The following is an 18,988-nucleotide window of genomic DNA, read 5'->3' as shown; positions in this document are numbered from 1 at the left end:
AGAGTGACCAATTCAACCGTGATTACTACAAATTTAGATAGCTGGCTAGACTAACTTAACAATCAAAGAAATGTTAGCTGACATGGGCTAATTGATTTACTGTCAGTGACTGACGTAACAAGATAAAAAAAAAACTGCTGATGCACAACCACATTTCGAAATTGCACCTTGTGTATTCCTCTACTCTAACAGTAAGAGTTCATAGTGGGGAAATTGATCCGCGGGTCTACAAAAAGGGGGGAGGGGGCACCAGTTGTCCCTGATCTACGGGGAAGGGCACCTGTCAAGATTGTCATTTAAGGAGTTTCGATAGAAGTCGCCATTGCTCTGTTTAAGAACACGGCCGGAGTGGTCGATGTGATAAAAGGCATGAAGGAGAAGAGTTTGTCTGTTCTTGTGTTTTTTTATTTATGTGGAGTCTCTCCCTATCAGTGTGCAGCTGGGATGCGGACACTGCCCTATCAAAGTGTCTATATACAGGCCTTTACAATGTATTGTCTGTCAAAGTGAGAAGCCAAGGTGTGGGATATGTGGGGGGAAACCACTATGAAGGTGAATGTGTAGCAGAAGAAAATGGCGAAGGAGCAAAGTGCTATAACCGTAGTGGAGACCATGAAGTGTAGTCCTTGGAATGCCCGGCTAGGGTGAAAGAGACTGAGATTGCCAAAATCGGAGCCGTTCAGAGAGTCTCCTATGTGGAAGCTGTCAAAAGGGTAGAAAGATTGAGTATCTCTGAATGTCCAATGGTAGTGAATACCTGTGAGCCTACACATGAGTACTCAGCATGAGTACTGCTAACAGGATCCAGAAATGCTTGATGTAAAGAAGGTGGTTTTTGTCTCTTTTATAGCAATGGTGGTACATGGTACTGCTCAAATTGAAACTAAGAAAAATGAACATAATTGTTTCTGCAGCTAAATGATATCAGGGATTAAAAGATTTCACATCTGAAGAGCTCCTTGGAGTACTGTCTCGAGCGGTCCCAGGCTCTCAGGCCCCAGAGCCTGATTAGGAAAGTTGGAATTATAGAATGACTGAAGAAGTGGGAAGATTTTAGTAGATAATTCATTTTTGTGGATTCAATTTTATTTGACCCCTTCCTCTAACGTTTGTTTGCGGACCGGCATGATACCATAGAAGAAGAAGAAGACTGACTTGCGCGTTAGGTAGTGATAGGATACCGAGGTTTTCTAAAGCCTTTGGGGATTTCACCAAATTGAGCCAAAAAAAATGGTTATTTACTCAGAGCTTTTAACTCAATGCACATTAGTGACATCTGCTGGTCAGCAATGAAAAGCAGCATTTTATGGTTATATATACATACAGACAGGGCTGTGTGATTGACAGGTTCTGTTAACATTCAGAGACAGGTCTGAGACCTGCTGTCAGATGTAGTTATCATCATATGCTGGGACCTGCAGCATAAACAATCAACAGGAAGAGAGCTACGAACTACAGTGTGTACTGCAAACTACCATAGAAGATACTTGGGCCTGGGATTTTACTGTTAATCATGATTACAGTATTCATTCATTCATTCAAAGACGAGACTAGCATGACCCCATCATCTAGAGTTAAAAAGCCTATGCATTTTCTAGTACAGTTGTAGTTGGAAATGTATATACACCTTAGCCAAATAAATTTTAACTCAGTTTTAGGTCAGTTATGATCACCACTTTATTTTAAGAATGTGAAATGTCAGAATAATAGTAGAGAAAATGATTCATTTCAGCTTTTATTTCTTTCATCACATTCCCAGTGGGTCAGAAGTTTACATACACTCAATTAGTATTTGGTAGCATTGCCTTAAAATTGATTAACTTGGGTCAAACGTTTTGGGTAGCCTTCCACAAGCTTCCCACAATAAGTTGGGTGAATTTTGGCCCATTCCTCCTGACAGAGCTGGTGAAACTGAGTCAGATTTGTTGGCCTCCTTGCTCGCACACACTTTTTCAGTTCTGCCCACACATTTTCTATAGGATTGAGGTCAGAGCTTTGTGATGGCCACTCCAATACCTTGACTTTGTTGTCCTTAAACCATTTTGCCACAACTTTGGAAGTAGTCTTGGGGTCATTGTCCATTTGGAAGACCCATTTGAGACCAAGCTATAACTTCCTGACTGATGTCTTGAGATGTTGCTTCAATATATCCACATAAATTTCCACCCTCATGATGCCATCTATTTTGTGAAGAGCACCAGTCCCTCCTGCAGCAAAGCACCACCACCACATGACGCTGCCACCCCCATGTTTCACGGTTGGGATGGTGTTTTTCGGCTTACAAGCCTCCCATTTTCCCTCCAAACATAACGATGGTCATTATGGCCAAACAGTTCTATTTTTATTTCATCAGACCAGAGGACATTTCTCCAAAAAGTACAATCTTTGTCCCCATGTGCAGTTGCAAACCGTAGTCTGGCTTTTGGAGGTGGTTATGGAGCAGTGGCTTCTTCCTTGCTGAGCGACTTTTCAGGTTATTTCGATATAGGACTTGTTTTACTTTGGATATAGATAATTTTGTACCTGTTTCCTCCAGCATCTTCACAAGGTCATTTGCTGTTGTTCTGGGATTTATTTGCACTTTCGCACTAAAGTACGTTCATCTCTAAGAGACAGAACGTGTCTCCTTCCTGCGCGGTATGACAGCTGCGTGGTCCCATGGTGTTTATACTTGCGTACTGTTGTTTGTACAGATGAACATGGTACCTTCAGGTGTTAGGAAATTGCTCCCAAGGATGAACCAGACTTGTGAAGGTCTACAATCTATTTTCTGAGGTCTTGGCTGATTTCTTTAGATTTTCCCATGATGTCAAGCACAGGCACTGAGTTTGAAGGTAGTCCTTGAAATACATCCACAGGTACACCTCCAATTGACTCAAATTATGTCAATTAGCCTATCAGAAGCTTCTAAAGCCATCATCATTTTCCATTTTCTGGAATTGTCCAAGTTGTTTAAAGGCACAGTCAACTTAGTGTATGTAAACCTCTGACCCATTGGAATTGTGATACAGTGAATTATAAGTGAAATAATCTGTCTGTAAACAATTGTTGGAAAACTTTTCTTGTGTCATGCACAAAGTAGATGTCCTAACCGACTTGCCAAAACTACAGTTTTGTTAACAAGACATTTGTGGAGTGGTTGAAAAACGAGTTTTAATGACTCCAACCTAAGTGTATGTAAACTTCCGACTTCAACTGTATGATGAACCTAGAGCATGCAGCAAAGACCAAAACTCTCTCACCCTCTTTCTCTGTCACACACACACACACACAACAGAAGCAGCACATGAAATTGCAACAAATGGCCTCCATCCCAATTCCTTTCCCTTGTCCCCTCATGCACCTCTCTCCTCCACCTCCCCGTGTCGCAGTAGGACCCTCTTCTGGACATCATCCCTGCTCCTACTCCCTCTCCCCTGTCCCTCAGTGACCCAGTGAGACTCATCCTCTTCTGGACATCATCCCTGCTCCTACTCCCTCTCCCCTGTCCCTCAGTGCCCCAGTGAGACTCATCCTCTTCTGGACATCATCCCTGCTCCTACTCCCTCTCCCCTGTCCCTCAGTGCCCCAGTGAGACTCATCCTCTTGTGGAAATCGCCACTGCTCCTACCCCCTCTCCCCTGTCCCTCAGTGCCCCAGTGAGACTCACCCTCTTGTGGAAATCGCCACTGCTCCTACCCCCTCTCCCCTGTCCCTCGGTGCCCCAGTGAGACTCATCATCTTGTGGACATCATCCCTGCTCCTACTCCCTCTCCCCTGTCCCTCAGTGCCCCAGTGAGACTCATCCTCTTCTGGACATCATCCCTGCTCCTACCCCCTCTCCCCTGTCCCTCAGTGCCCCAGTGAGACTCATCCTCTTCTGGACATCATCCCTGCTCCTACTCCCTCTCCCCTGTCCCTCGGTGCCCCAGTGAGACTCATCCTCTTGTGGACATCATCACTGCTCCTACCCCCTCTCCCCTGTCCCTCGGTGCCCCAGTGAGACTCACCCTCTTGTGGACATCGCCCTGCTCCTACCCCCTCTCCCCTGTCCCTCAGTGCCCCAGTGAGACTCATCCTCTTCTGGACATCATCCCTGCTCCTACCCCCTCTCCCCCTGTCCCTCAGTGCCCCAGTGAGACTCACCCTCTTGTGGACATCGCCACTGCTCCTACTCCTCTCCCTGTCCCTCAGTGCCCCAGTGAGACTCACCCTCTTCTGGACATCATCCTGGACTGCTCCTACTCCCTCTCCCTGTCCCTCAGTGCCCCAGTGAGACTCATCCTCTTCTGGACATCATCCCTGCTCCTACTCCCTCTCCCCTGTCCCTCAGTGCCCCAGTGAGACTCACCCTCTTGTGGAAATCGCCACTGCTCCTACTCCCTCTCCCCTGTCCCTCAGTGCCCCAGTGAGACTCACCCTCTTGTGGAAATCGCCACTGCTCCTACTCCCTCTCCCCTGTCCCTCAGTGCCCCAGTGAGACTCATCCTCTTCTGGACATCATCCCTGCTCCTACACCCTCTCCCTGTCCCTCGGTGCCCCAGTGAGACTCACCCTCTTGTGGACATCATCCCTGCTCCTACTCCCTCTCCCCTGTCCCTCAGTGCCCCAGTGAGACTCACCCTCTTGTGGACATCGCCACTGCTCCTACTCCCTCTCCCCTGTCCCTCGGTGCCCCAGTGAGACTCACCCTCTTGTGGACATCATCCCTGCTCCTACACCCTCTCCCCTGTCCCTCAGTGCCCCAGTGAGACTCACCCTCTTGTGGACATCGCCACTGCTCCTACCCCCTCTCCCCTGTCCCTCGGTGCCCCAGTGAGACTCACCCTCTTGTGGAAATTGCCACTGCTCCTACTCCCTCTCCCCTGTCCCTCAGTGCCCCAGTGAGACTCATCCTCTTCTGGACATCATCCCTGCTCCTACCCCCTCTCCCCTGTCCCTCAGTGCCCCAGTGAGACTCACCCTCTTGTGGAAATCGCCACTGCTCCTACTCCCTCTCCCCTGTCCCTCAGTGCCCCAGTGAGACTCATCCTCTTCTGGACATCATCCCTGCTCCTACACCCTCTCCCCTGTCCCTCGGTGCCCCAGTGAGACTCACCCTCTTGTGGACATCATCCCTGCTCCTACTCCCTCTCCCCTGTCCCTCAGTGCCCCAGTGAGACTCACCCTCTTGTGGAAATCGCCACTGCTCCTACTCCCTCTCCCCTGTCCCTCGGTGCCCCAGTGAGACTCACCCTCTTGTGGACATCATCCCTGCTCCTACACCCTCTCCCCTGTCCCTCAGTGCCCCAGTGAGACTCACCCTCTTGTGGAAATCGCCACTGCTCCTACCCCCTCTCCCCTGTCCCTCGGTGCCCCAGTGAGACTCACCCTCTTGTGGAAATTGCCACTGCTCCTACTCCCTCTCCCCTGTCCCTCAGTGCCCCAGTGAGACTCATCCTCTTCTGGACATCATCCCTGCTCCTACCCCCTCTCCCCTGTCCCTCAGTGCCCCAGTGAGACTCACCCTCTTGTGGAAATCGCCACTGCTCATACCCCCTCTCCCCTGTCCCTCGGTGCCCCAGTGAGACTCACCCTTTTGTGGAAATCTCCACTGCTCCTACTCCCTCTCCCCTGTCCCTCAGTGCCCCAGTGAGACTCATCCTCTTCTGGACATCATCCCTGCTCCTACCCCCTCTCCCCTGTCCATCAGTGCCCCAGTGAGACTCACCCTCTTGTGGAAATCGCCACTGCTCCTACCCCCTCTCCCCTGTCCCTCGGTGCCCCAGTGAGACTCACCCTCTTGTGGAAATCGCCACTGCTCCTACTCCCTCTCCCCTGTCCCTCAGTGCCCCAGTGAGACTCATCCTCTTCTGGACATCATCCCTGCTCCTACCCCCTCTCCCCTGTCCCTCAGTGCCCCAGTGAGACTCATCCTCTTCTGGACATCATCCCTGCTCCTACTCCCTCTCCCCTGTCCCTCAGTGCCCCAGTGAGACTCATCCTCTTGTGGACATCATCCCTGCTCCTACCCCCTCTCCCCTGTCCCTCGGTGCCCCAGTGAGACTCACCCTCTTGTGGAAATCGCCACTGCTCCTACTCCCTCTCCCCTGTCCCTCAGTGCCCCAGTGAGACTCATCCTCTTCTGGACATCATCCCTGCTCGTACCCCCTCTCCCCTGTCCCTCGGTGCCCCAGTGAGACTCACCCTCTTGTGGAAATCGCCACTGCTCCTACTCCCTCTCCCCTGTCCCTCAGTGCCCCAGTGAGACTCACCCTCTTGTGGACATCATCCCTGCTCCTACACCCTCTCCCCTGTCCCTCAGTGCCCCAGTGAGACTCACCCTCTTGTGGAAATCGCCACTGCTCCTACCCCCTCTCCCCTGTCCCTCGGTGCCCCAGTGAGACTCACCCTCTTGTGGAAATCGCCACTGCTCCTACTCCCTCTCCCCTGTCCCTCAGTGCCCCAGTGAGACTCATCCTCTTCTGGACATCATCCCTGCTCCTACCCCCTCTCCCCTGTCCCTCAGTGCCCCAGTGAGACTCATCCTCTTCTGGACATCATCCCTGCTCCTACTCCCTCTCCCCTGTCCCTCAGTGCCCCAGTGAGACTCATCCTCTTGTGGACATCATCCCTGCTCCTACCCCCTCTCCCCTGTCCCTCGGTGCCCCAGTGAGACTCACCCTCTTGTGGAAATCGCCACTGCTCCTACTCCCTCTCCCCTGTCCCTCAGTGCCCCAGTGAGACTCATCCTCTTCTGGACATCATCCCTGCTCCTACCCCCTCTCCCCTGTCCCTCAGTGCCCCAGTGAGACTCATCCTCTTCTGGACATGATCCCTGCTCCTACTCTCTCTCCCCTGTCCCTCAGTGCCCCAGTGAGACTCACCCTCTTGTGGAAATCGCCACTGCTCCTACTCCCTCTCCCCTGTCCCTCAGTGCCCCAGTGAGACTCATCCTCTTCTGGACATCATCCCTGCTCCTACTCCCTCTCCCCTGTCCCTCAGTGCCCCAGTGAGACTCATCCTCTTCTGGACATCATCCCTGCTCCTACTCCCTCTCCCCTGTCCCTCAGTGCCCCAGTGAGACTCACCCTCTTGTGGAAATCGCCACTGCTCCTACTCCCTCTCCCCTGTCCCTCGGTGCCCCAGTGAGACTCACCCTCTTGTGGACATCGTTACTGCTCCTACCCCTCTTCCCTGTCCCTCGGTGCCCCAGTGAGACTCACCCTCTTGTGGACATCGTTACTGCTCCTACCCCTCTCCCCTGTCCCTCGGTGCCCCAGTGAGACTCACCCTCTTGTGGACATCGTTACTGCTCCTACCCCCTCTCCCCTGTCCCTCGGTGCCCCAGTGAGACTCACCCTCTTGTGGACATCGTTACTGCTCCTACCCCCTCTCCCCTGTCCCTCGGTGCCCCAGTGAGACTCACCCTCTTGTGGACATCGTTACTGCTCCTACCCCTCTCCCCTGTCCCTCGGTGCCCCAGTGAGACTCACCCTCTTGTGGACATCGTTACTGCTCCTACCCCCTCTCCCCTGTCCCTGGGTGCCCCAGTGAGACTCACCCTCTTGTGGACATCGTTACTGCTCCTACCCCCTCTCCCCTGTCCCTCGGTGCCCCAGTGAGACTCACCCTCTTGTGGACATCGTTACTGCTCCTACCCCCTCTCCCCTGTCCCTCGGTGCCCCAGTGAGACTCACCCTCTTGTGGACATCGTTACTGCTCCTACCCCTCTCCCCTGTCCCTCGGTGCCCCAGTGAGACTCACCCTCTTGTGGACATCGTTACTGCTCCTACCCCCTCTCCCCTGTCCCTCGGTGCCCCAGTGAGACTCACCCTCTTGTGGACATCGTTACTGCTCCTACCCCTCTCCCCTGTCCCTCGGTGCCCCAGTGAGACTCACCCTCTTGTGGACATCGTTACTGCTCCTACCCCTCTCCCCTGTCCCTCGGTGCCCCAGTGAGACTCACCCTCTTGTGGACATCGTTACTGCTCCTACCCCCTCTCCCCTGTCCCTCGGTGCCCCAGTGAGACTCACCCTCTTGTGGACATCGTTACTGCTCCTACCCCTCTCCCCTGTCCCTCGGTGCCCCAGTGAGACTCACCCTCTTGTGGACATCGTTACTGCTCCTACCCCCTCTCCTCTGTCCCTCGGTGCCCCAGTGAGACTCACCCTCTTGTGGACATCGTTACTGCTCCTACCCCCTCTCCCCTGTCCCTCGGTGCCCCAGTGAGACTCACCCTCTTGTGGACATCGTTACTGCTCCTACCCCTCTCCCCTGTCCCTCGGTGCCCCAGTGAGACTCACCCTCTTGTGGACATCGTTACTGCTCCTACCCCTCTCCCCTGTCCCTCGGTGCCCCAGTGAGACTCACCCTCTTGTGGATATCGTTACTGCTCCTACCCCCTCTCCCCTGTCCCTCGGTGCCCCAGTGAGACTCACCCTCTTGTGGATATCGTTACTGCTCCTACCCCCTCTCCCCTGTCCCTCGGTGCCCCAGTGAGACTCACCCTCTTGTGGACATCGTTACTGCTCCTACCCCCTCTCCCCTGTCCCTCGGTGCCCCAGTGAGACTCACCCTCTTGTGGATATCGTTACTGCTCCTACCCCCTCTCCCCTGTCCCTCGGTGCCCCAGTGAGACTCACCCTCTTGTGGACATCGTTACTGCTCCTACCCCTCTCCCCTGTCCCTCGATGCCCCAGTGAGACTCACCCTCTTGTGGACATCGTTACTGCTCCTACCCCCTCTCCCCCTGTCCCTCGGTGCCCCAGTGAGACTCACCCTCTTGTGGACATCGTTACTGCTCCTACCCCCTCTCCCCTGTCCCTCGGTGCCCCAGTGAGACTCACCCTCTTGTGGACATCGTTACTGCTCCTACCCCCTCTCCCCTGTCCCTCGGTGCCCCAGTGAGACTCACCCTCTTGTGGACATCGTTACTGCTCCTACCCCCTCTCCCTGTCCCTCGGTGCCCCAGTGTGACTCACCCTCTTGTGGACATCGTTACTGCTCCTAACCCCTCTCCCCTGTCCCTCGGTGCCCCAGTGAGACTCACCCTCTTGTGGACATCGTTACTGCTCCTACCCCTCTCCCCTGTCCCTCGGTGCCCCAGTGAGACTCACCCTCTTGTGGACATCGTTACTGCTCCTACCCCCTCTCCCCTGTCCCTCGGTGCCCCAGTGAGACTCACCCTCTTGTGGACATCGTTACTGCTCCTACCCCCTCTCCCCTGTCCCTCGGTGCCCCAGTGAGACTCACCCTCTTGTGGACATCGTTACTGCTCCTACCCCCTCTCCCCTGTCCCTCGGTGCCCCAGTGAGACTCACCCTCTTGTGGATATCGTTACTGCTCCTACCCCCTCTCCCTGTCCCTCGGTGCCCCAGTGAGACTCACCCTCTTGTGGACATCGTTACTGCTCCTACCCCCTCTCCCCTGTCCCTCGGTGCCCCAGTGAGACTCACCCTCTTGTGGACATCGTTACTGCTCCTACCCCTCTCCCCTGTCCCTCGGTGCCCCAGTGAGACTCACCCTCTTGTGGACATCGTTACTGCTCCTACCCCCTCTCCCCTGTCCCTCGGTGCCCCAGTGAGACTCACCCTCTTGTGGACATCGTTACTGCTCCTACCCCCTCTCCCCTGTCCCTCGGTGCCCCAGTGAGACTCACCCTCTTGTGGACATCGTTACTGCTCCTACCCCCTCTCCCCTGTCCCTCGGTGCCCCAGTGAGACTCACCCTCTTGTGGACATCGTTACTGCTCCTACCCCTCTCCCCTGTCCCTCGGTGCCCCAGTGTGACTCACCCTCTTGTGGACATCGTTACTGCTCCTACCCCCTCTCCCCTGTCCCTCGGTGCCCCAGTGAGACTCACCCTCTTGTGGACATCGTTACTGCTCCTACCCCCTCTCCCCTGTCCCTCGGTGCCCCAGTGAGACTCACCCTCTTGTGGACATCGTTACTGCTCCTACCCCCTCTCCCCTGTCCCTCGGTGCCCCAGTGAGACTCACCCTCTTGTGGACATCGTTACTGCTCCTACCCCTCTCCCCTGTCCCTCGGTGCCCCAGTGAGACTCACCCTCTTGTGGACATCGTTACTGCTCCTACCCCCTCTCCCCTGTCCCTCGGTGCCCCAGTGAGACTCACCCTCTTGTGGACATCGTTACTGCTCCTACCCCTCTCCCCTGTCCCTCGGTGCCCCAGTGAGACTCACCCTCTTGTGGACATCGTTACTGCTCCTACCCCCTCTCCCCTGTCCCTCGGTGCCCCAGTGAGACTCACCCTCTTGTGGACATCGTTACTGCTCCTACCCCCTCTCCCCTGTCCCTCGGTGCCCCAGTGAGACTCACCCTCTTGTGGACATCGTTACTGCTCCTACCCCCTCTCCCCTGTCCCTCGATGCCCCAGTGAGACTCACCCTCTTGTGGACATCGTTACTGCTCCTACCCCCTCTCCCCTGTCCCTCGGTGCCCCAGTGAGACTCACCCTCTTGTGGACATCGTTACTGCTCCTACCCCCTCTCCCCTGTCCTCGGTGCCCCAGTGAGACTCACCCTCTTGTGGACATCGTTACTGCTCCTACCCCCTCTCCCCTGTCCCTCGGTGCCCCAGTGAGACTCACCCTCTTGTGGACATCGTTACTGCTCCTACCCCCTCTTCCCTGTCCCTCGGTGCCCCAGTGAGACTCACCCTCTTGTGGACATCGTTACTGCTCCTACCCCCTCTCCCCTGTCCCTCGGTGCCCCAGTGAGACTCACCCTCTTGTGGACATCGTTACTGCTCCTACCCCCTCTCCCCTGTCCCTCGGTGCCCCAGTGAGACGCACCCTCTTGTGGACATCGTTACTGCTCCTACCCCCTCTCCCCTGTCCCTCGGTGCCCCAGTGAGACTCACCCTCTTGTGGACATCGTTACTGCTCCTACCCCCTCTCCCCTGTCCCTCGGTGCCCCCAGTGAGACTCATCCTCTTGTGGACATCGTTACTGCTCCTACCCCCTCTCCCCTGTCCCTCGGTGCCCCAGTGAGACTCACCCTCTTGTGGACACCCTCTTGTGGACACCCTCTTGTGGACATCGTTATCATTTATCGCCCTCCAGGTTCCCTCGGAGAGTTCATCAATGAGCTTGATGCCTTGATAAGCTCCTTTCCTGAGGACGGCTCACCTCTCACAGTTCTGGGCGACTTTAACCTCCCCACGTCTACCTTTGACTCTTTCCTCTCTGCCTCCTTCTTTCCACTCCTCTCCTCTTTTGACCTCACCCTCTCACCTTCCCCCCTACTCACAAGGCAGGCAATACGCTCGACCTCATCTTTACTAGATGCTGTTCTTCCACTAACCTCATTGCAACTCCCCTCCAAGTCTCCGACCACTGCCTTGTATCCTTTTCCCTCTCGCTCTCATCCAACACCTCCCACACTGCCCCTACTCGGATGGTATCGCGCCGTCCCAACCTTCGCTCTCTCTCCCCGCTACTCTCTCCTCTTCCATCCTATCATCTCTTCCCTCCGCTCAAACCTTCTCCCACCTATCTCCTGATTCTGCCTCCTCAACCCTCCTCTCCTCCCTCTCTGCATCCCTTGACTCTCTATGTCCCCTATCCTCCAGGCCGGCTCGGTCCTCCCCTCCCGCTCCGTGACTCGATGACTCATTGCGAGCTCACAGAACAGGGCTCCGGGCAGCCGAGCGGAAATGGAGGAAAACTCGCCTCCCTGCGGACCTGGCATCCTTTCACTCCCTCCTCTCTACATTTTCCTCCTCTGGCTCTGCTGCTAAAGCCACTTTCTACCACGCTAAATTCCAAGCATCTGCCTCTAACCCTAGGAAGCTCTTTGCCACCTTCTCCTCCCTCCTGAATCCTCCGCCCCCTCCCCCCCTCCTCCCTCTCTGCAGATGACTTCGTCAACCATTTTGAAAAGAAGGTCGACGACATCCGATCCTCGTTTGCTAAGTCAAACGACACCGCTGGTTCTGCTCACACTGCCCTACCCTGTGCTCTGACCTCTTTCTCCCCTCTCTCTCCAGATGAAATCTCGCGTCTTGTGACGGCCGGCCGCCCAACAACCTGCCCGCTTGACCCTATCCCCTCCTCTCTTCTCCAGACCATTTCCGGAGACCTTCTCCCTTACCTCACCTCGCTCATCAACTCATCCCTGACCGCTGGCTACGTCCCTTCCGTCTTCAAGAGAGCGAGAGTTGCACCCCTTCTGAAAAAACCTACACTCGATCCCTCCGATGTCAACAATTACAGACCAGTATCCCTTCTTTCTTTTCTCTCCAAAACTCTTGAACGTGCCGTCCTTGGCCAGCTCTCCCGCTATCTCTCTCTGAATGACCTTCTTGATCCAAATCAGTCAGGTTTCAAGACTAGTCATTCAACTGAGACTGCTCTCCTCTGTATCACGGAGGCGCTCCGCACTGCTAAAGCTAACTCTCTCTCCTCTGCTCTCATCCTTCTAGATCTATCGGCTGCCTTCGATACTGTGAACCATCAGATCCTCCTCTCCACCCTCTCCGAGTTGGGCATCTCCGGCGCGGCCCACGCTTGGATTGCGTCCTACCTGACAGGTCGCTCCTACCAGGTGGCGTGGCGAGAATCTGTCTCCTCACCACGCGCTCTCACCACTGGTGTCCCCCAGGGCTATGTTCTTGGCCCTCTCCTATTCTCGCTATACACCAAGTCACTTGGCTCTGTCATAACCTCACATGGTCTCTCTTATCATTGCTATGCAGACGACACACAATTAATCTTCTCCTTTCCCCCTTCTGATGACCAGGTGGCGAATCGCATCTCTGCATGTCTGGCAGACATATCAGTGTGGATGACGGATCACCACCTCAAGCTGAACCTCGGCAAGACGGAGCTGCTCTTCCTCCCGGGGAAGGACTGCCCGTTCCATGATCTCGCCATCACGGTTGACAACTCCATTGTGTCCTCCTCCCAGAGCGCCAAGAACCTTGGCGTGATCCTGGACAACACCCTGTCGTTCTCAACCAACATCAAGGCGGTGGCCCATTCCTGTAGGTTCATGCTCTACAACATCCGCAGAGTACGACCCTGCCTCACACAGGAAGCGGCGCAGGTCCTAATCCAGGCACTTGTCATCTCCCGTCTGGATTACTGCAACTCGCTGTTGGCTGGGCTCCTGCCTGTGCCATTAAACCCCTTCAACTCATCCAGAACGCCGCAGCCCGTCTGGTGTTCAACCTTCCCAAGTTCTCTCCGTCACCCCGCTCCTCCGTTCTCTCCACTGGCTTCCAGTTGAAGCTCGCATCGGCTACAAGACCATGGTGCTTGCCTACGGAGCTGCGAGGGGAACGGCACCTCAGTACCTCCAGGCTCTGATCAGGCCCTACACCCAAACAAGGGCACTGCGTTCATCCACCTCTGGCCTGCTCGCCTCCCTACCACTGAGGAAGTATAGCTCCCGCTCAGCGCAGTCAAAACTGTTCGCTGCCCTGGCCCCCCAATGGTGGAACAAACTCCCTCACGACGCCAGGACAGCGGAGTCAATCACCACCTTCCGGAGACACCTGAAACCCCACCTCTTTAAGGAATACCTAGGATAGGATAAGTAATCCCTCTCACCCCCCCCCCCCTAAGTTTTAGATGCACTATTGTTAAGTGACTGTCCCACTGGATGTCATAAGGTGAATGCACCAATTTGTAAGTCGCTCTGGATAAGAGCGTCTGCTAAATGACTTAAATGTAATGTAATGTAAATGACATCGTTACTGCTCCTACCCCCTCTCCCCTGTCCCTCGGTGCCCCAGTGAGACTCACCCTCTTGTGGACATCGTTACTGCTCCTACCCCTCTCCCTGTCCCTCGGTGCCCCAGTGAGACTCACCCTCTTGTGGATATCGTTACTGCTCCTACCCCCTCTCCCCTGTCCCTCGGTGCCCCAGTGAGACTCACCCTCTTGTGGATATCGTTACTGCTCCTACCCCCTCTCCCCTGTCCCTCGGTGCCCCCAGTGAGACTCACCCTCTTGTGGATATCGTTACTGCTCCTACCCCCTCTCCCCTGTCCCTCGGTGCCCCAGTGAGACTCACCCTCTTGTGGACATCGTTACTGCTCCTACCCCCTCTCCCCTGTCCCTCGGTGCCCCCAGTGAGACTCACCCTCTTGTGGATATCGTTACTGCTCCTACCCCCTCTCCCCTGTCCCTCGGTGCCCCCAGTGAGACTCACCCTCTTGTGGATATCATTACTGCTCCTACCCCCTCTCCCTGTCCCTCGGTGCCCCAGTGAGACTCACCCTCTTGTGGATATCGTTACTGCTCCTACCCCCTCTCCCCTGTCCCTCGGTGCCCCAGTGAGACTCACCCTCTTGTGGATATCGTTACTGCTCCTACCCCTCTCCCCTGTCCCTCGGTGCCCCCAGTGAGACTCACCCTCTTGTGGACATCGTTACTGCTCCTACTCCCTCTCCCCTGTCCCTCGGTGCCCCCAGTGAGACTCACCCTCTTGTGGATATCGTTACTGCTCCTACCCCCTCTCCCCTGTCCCTCGGTGCCCCAGTGAGACTCACCCTCTTGTGGACATCGTTACTGCTCCTACCCCCTCTCCCTGTCCCTCGGTGCCCCCAGTGAGACTCACCCTCTTGTGGACATCGTTACTGCTCCTACCCCCTCCCCTGTCCCTCGGTGCCCCAGTGAGACTCACCCTCTTGTGGACATCGTTACTGCTCCTACCCCTCTCCCCTGTCCCTCGGTGCCCCAGTGAGACTCACCCTCTTGTGGACATCGTTACTGCTCCTACCCCCTCTCCCCTGTCCCTCGGTGCCCCAGTGAGACTCACCCTCTTGTGGACATCGTTACTGCTCCTACCCCCTCTCCCCTGTCCCTCGTTGCCCCAGTGAGACTCACCTCTTGTGGACATCGTTACTGCTCCTACCCCTCTCCCCTGTCCCTCGGTGCCCCAGTGAGACTCACCCTCTTGTGGACATCGTTACTGCTCCTACCCCCTCTCCCCTGTCCCTCGGTGCCCCAGTGAGACTCACCCTCTTGTGGACATCGTTACTGCTCCTACCCCCTCTCCCTGTCCCTCGGTGCCCCAGTGAGACTCACCCTCTTGTGGACATCGTTACTGCTCCTACCACCTCTCCCCTGTCCCTCGGTGCCCCAGTGAGACTCACCCTCTTGTGGACATCGTTACTGCTCCTACCCCCTCTCCCCTGTCCCTCGGTGCCCCAGTGAGACTCACCCTCTTGTGGACATCGTCACTGCTCCTACCCCCTCTCCCCTGTCCCTCGGTGCCCCAGTGAGACTCACCCTCTTGTGGACATCGTTACTGCTCCTACCCCCTCTCCCCTGTCCCTCGGTGCCCCAGTGAGACGCACCCTCTTGTGGACATCGTTACTGCTCCTACCCCCTCTCCCCTGTCCCTCGGTGCCCCAGTGAGACTCACCCTCTTGTGGACATCGTTACTGCTCCTACCCCCTCTCCCCCTGTCCCTCGGTGCCCCCAGTGAGACTCACCCTCTTGTGGACATCGTTACTGCTCCTACCCCCTCTCCCTGTCCCTCGTTGCCCCAGTGAGACTCACCCTCTTGTGGACATCGTTACTGCTCCTACCCCCTCCCCTGTCCCTCGGTGCCCCAGTGAGACTCACCCTCTTGTGGACATCGTTACTGCTCCTACCCCCTCTCCCCTGTCCCTCGGTGCCCCAGTGAGACTCACCCTCTTGTGGACATCGTTACTGCTCCTACCCCCTCTCCCCTGTCCCTCGGTGCCCCAGTGAAACTCACCCTCTTGTGGACATCGTTACTGCTCCTACCACCTCTCCCCTGTCCCTCGGTGCCCCAGTGAGACTCACCCTCTTGTGGACATCGTTACTGCTCCTACCCCCTCTCCCCTGTCCCTCGGTGCCCCAGTGAGACTCACCCTCTTGTGGACATCGTCACTGCTCCTACCCCCTCTCCCCTGTCCCTCGGTGCCCCAGTGAGACTCACCCTCTTGTGGACATCGTTACTGCTCCTACCCCCTCTCCCCTGTCCCTCGGTGCCCCAGTGAGACGCACCCTCTTGTGGACATCGTTACTGCTCCTACCCCCTCTCCCCTGTCCCTCGGTGCCCCAGTGAGACTCACCCTCTTGTGGACATCGTTACTGCTCCTACCCCCTCTCCCCTGTCCCTCGGTGCCCCAGTGAGACTCACCCTCTTGTGGACATCGTTACTGCTCCTACCCCCTCTCCCCTGTCCCTCGTTGCCCCAGTGAGACTCACCCTCTTGTGGACATCGTTACTGCTCCTACCCCCTCTCCCCTGTCCCTCGGTGCCCCAGTGAGACTCACCCTCTTGTGGACATCGTTACTGCTCCTACCCCCTCTCCCCTGTCCCTCGGTGCCCCCAGTGAGACTCACCCTCTTGTGGACATCGTTACTGCTCCTACCCCCTCTCCCCTGTCCCTCGGTGCCCCAGTGAGACTCACCCTCTTGTGGACATCGTTACTGCTCCTACCCCCTCTCCCCTGTCCCTCGGTGCCCCAGTGAGACTCACCCTCTTGTGGACATCGTTACTGCTCCTACCCCCTCTCCCCTGTCCCTCGGTGCCCCAGTGAGACTCACGCTCTTGTGGACATCGTTACTGCTCCTACCCCCTCTCCCCTGTCCCTCGGTGCCCCAGTGAGACTCACCCTCTTGTGGACATCGTTACTGCTGTTCTCGTATTTCTGCTGGATCCTCTCCTCCAGGAAGTAGATCCTCAGCTTCAGGCTGAAGTTCTCCTTCTTCAGGTCTTTCAGGTGCTGAGAAATAGTGTGGAACCCGCGGAAACTGTTAGACATGGTGCCATGCTTTTCACAGGCGGCAACAGAGACCCCATTCAGTCCTGAATCCTAAAGCAGCACTGAATAAAAACGTATTAACATAAACAACAATAATTCAAAATCTATCAGTAGAATAGTAGTTGCTGTCTCAATGTAGAACAACAACACTGATGTCCAACACACAATCAAGAGTGAAGTGAATGACAATCACAACCGGAGTAGAGCTGCCTCTACTCCGGGGGGGGTTGATAAAGAGTTGTGTCAGAGTTTATTTTTTAACACTGTGAGTTATCCCAGGATCTGACATGGGCTGGAAAGTGGCACAGACAGACCACAGACACAAGTGGTGTGCTGCTACTGTAGCTGATAGGGAAAACATACTGTATGCGACTACACTTGGGCAGTAGCCTTCAATTTGATCTGGAACTGTAATGGAAAGAAATAGGTTGCTAGCTAGTTTGAGATCACATACTGTGTCGATCTAGGAGACAAGTTGACGGTTAGTGCCCTAACCCTCGCTGAGCTAGGCGCAACAGCTGCTTCCAAGAACCCCCAACACTCCACCTCATACCAGTAGACATACAGGCAAAAAGGCAAAGCACCTAAACAAGTTGAACTGGAACCATAAATACTGAAACAACTCTGTACGTGCATGTATGAAGCATATGAAGCATATGAGATATGAATATCAACACTTGACAACTACGGAGTGACTTCATGCTTTATGACCATAAGGTGCTATAGCTCCACTCTCCTGCTCTGTTCACCTGGGTGAGTGGAAACACTGATATATACAGTACCAGTCAAGAGTTTGGACACACCTACTACCCATTCAAGGGCTTTCTTTATTTGGACTATTTTCTACATTGTAGAATAACAGTGAAGACATCAAAACTATGAAATACTACATATGGAACCAAAAAAAAAAGTGTTAAACAAATCAAAATACATTTTATATTTGCCTTGATGACAGCTTTGCACACTCTTGGCATTCTTTCAACCAGCTTCATGAGGTAGTCACCTGGAATACATTTCAATTAACAGGTGTGCCTTGTTAAAAGTTCATTTGTGGAATTTCTTCCTTCTTAATGCGTTTGAGCCAATCAGTTGTGTTGTGACAAGCAAAGAGAAACGACAGTCTGTCATTACTTTAAGACAATACGGCAAATTTCTAAAGTTTCTTCAGGTGCAGTCAGAAAAAACATCAAGCGCTATGATGAAACTAGCACTCATGAGGACCGCCACAGGAAAGGAAAACCCAGAGTTACCTCTGCTGCAGATCAAATAAATGCTTCACAGAGTTCAAGTAACAGACACATCGCAACATCAACTGTTCAGTGGAGACTGCGTGAATCACGCCTTCATGGTCGAATTTCTGCAAAGAAACCACTACTAAATGACACCAATAAGAAGAGACTTGCTTGGGCCAGGAAACACAAACAATGGACATTAGACAGGTGGAAATCTGTCCTTTGGTCTGATGAGTCCAAATTTGAACATTTTGGTTCAACTGCCGTGTCTGTGTGAGACGCAGAGAAAGTGAACAGATGATCTCCGCATGTGTAGTTCCCACTGTGAAGCATGGAGGAGGAGGAGGTGTGATGATGTGGGATTGCTTTTCTGGTGACACTATCAGTGATTTACTTAGAATTCAAGGCACACTTAACCAGCATGGCTACCACAGCATTCTGCAGTGATGTGCCATCCCATCTGGTTTTTAAACAGGACAATGACCCAAAACACACCTCCAGGCTTCGTAAGGGCTATTTGACCAAGAAGTAAGAGGGATGGAGTGCTGCATCAGATGACCTGGCCTCCACAATCACCCGACCTCAACCCAATTGAGATGGTTTGGGATGAGTTAGACCGCAGGGTGAAGGAAAAGCAGCCAACAAGTGCTCAGCAATTGTGGGAACTCCTTCAAGACTGTTGGAAAAGCATTCCTCGTGAAGCTGGTTGAGAGAATGCCAAGAGTGTGCAAAGCTGACATAGTGTGGCTACTTTGAATTTAAAATCCAAAATAGATTTTCATTTGTTTAACACTTTTTTTTGGTTACTACATGATTCCATATGTGTTATTTCATAGTTTTGATGTCTTCCCTATTTTTCTACAATGTAGAAAATAGTAAAAATAAAGAAAAACCCTTGAATGAGTAGGTGTGTCCAAACTTTTGACTGGTACTGTATATATATATATATATATATATATATATATATATATATATATATATATATATATATATATATGCCATTTAGCAGACACAAACCTTAACCAAAC

At 54.1% G+C, this 18,988-nt stretch overlaps 1 protein-coding gene across 7 annotated transcripts in view; it reads right to left on the bottom strand.

Annotated features, from left to right (window-relative positions):
* LOC124038005 (myomegalin-like) overlaps positions 1-18,988 on the bottom strand; it is a 149,162-nt gene that overhangs the window by 89,405 nt on the left and 40,769 nt on the right. For all 7 annotated transcript variants that reach the window (XM_046353354.1, XM_046353349.1, XM_046353350.1 and 4 more), the window contains exon 4: positions 16,579-16,689. In XM_046353354.1, coding sequence (XP_046209310.1) covers positions 16,579-16,689 — 111 coding nt within the window. The remainder of the gene's footprint in view (positions 1-16,578; positions 16,690-18,988) is intronic.

This window comes from Oncorhynchus gorbuscha, linkage group LG06 (assembly GCF_021184085.1).
Source record: "Oncorhynchus gorbuscha isolate QuinsamMale2020 ecotype Even-year linkage group LG06, OgorEven_v1.0, whole genome shotgun sequence".
Lineage (NCBI taxonomy): Eukaryota > Metazoa > Chordata > Actinopteri > Salmoniformes > Salmonidae > Oncorhynchus > Oncorhynchus gorbuscha.
The sequence above is the reverse complement of the archived record's forward strand: the minus strand, read 5'-3'. Positions and strand labels throughout refer to the sequence as shown.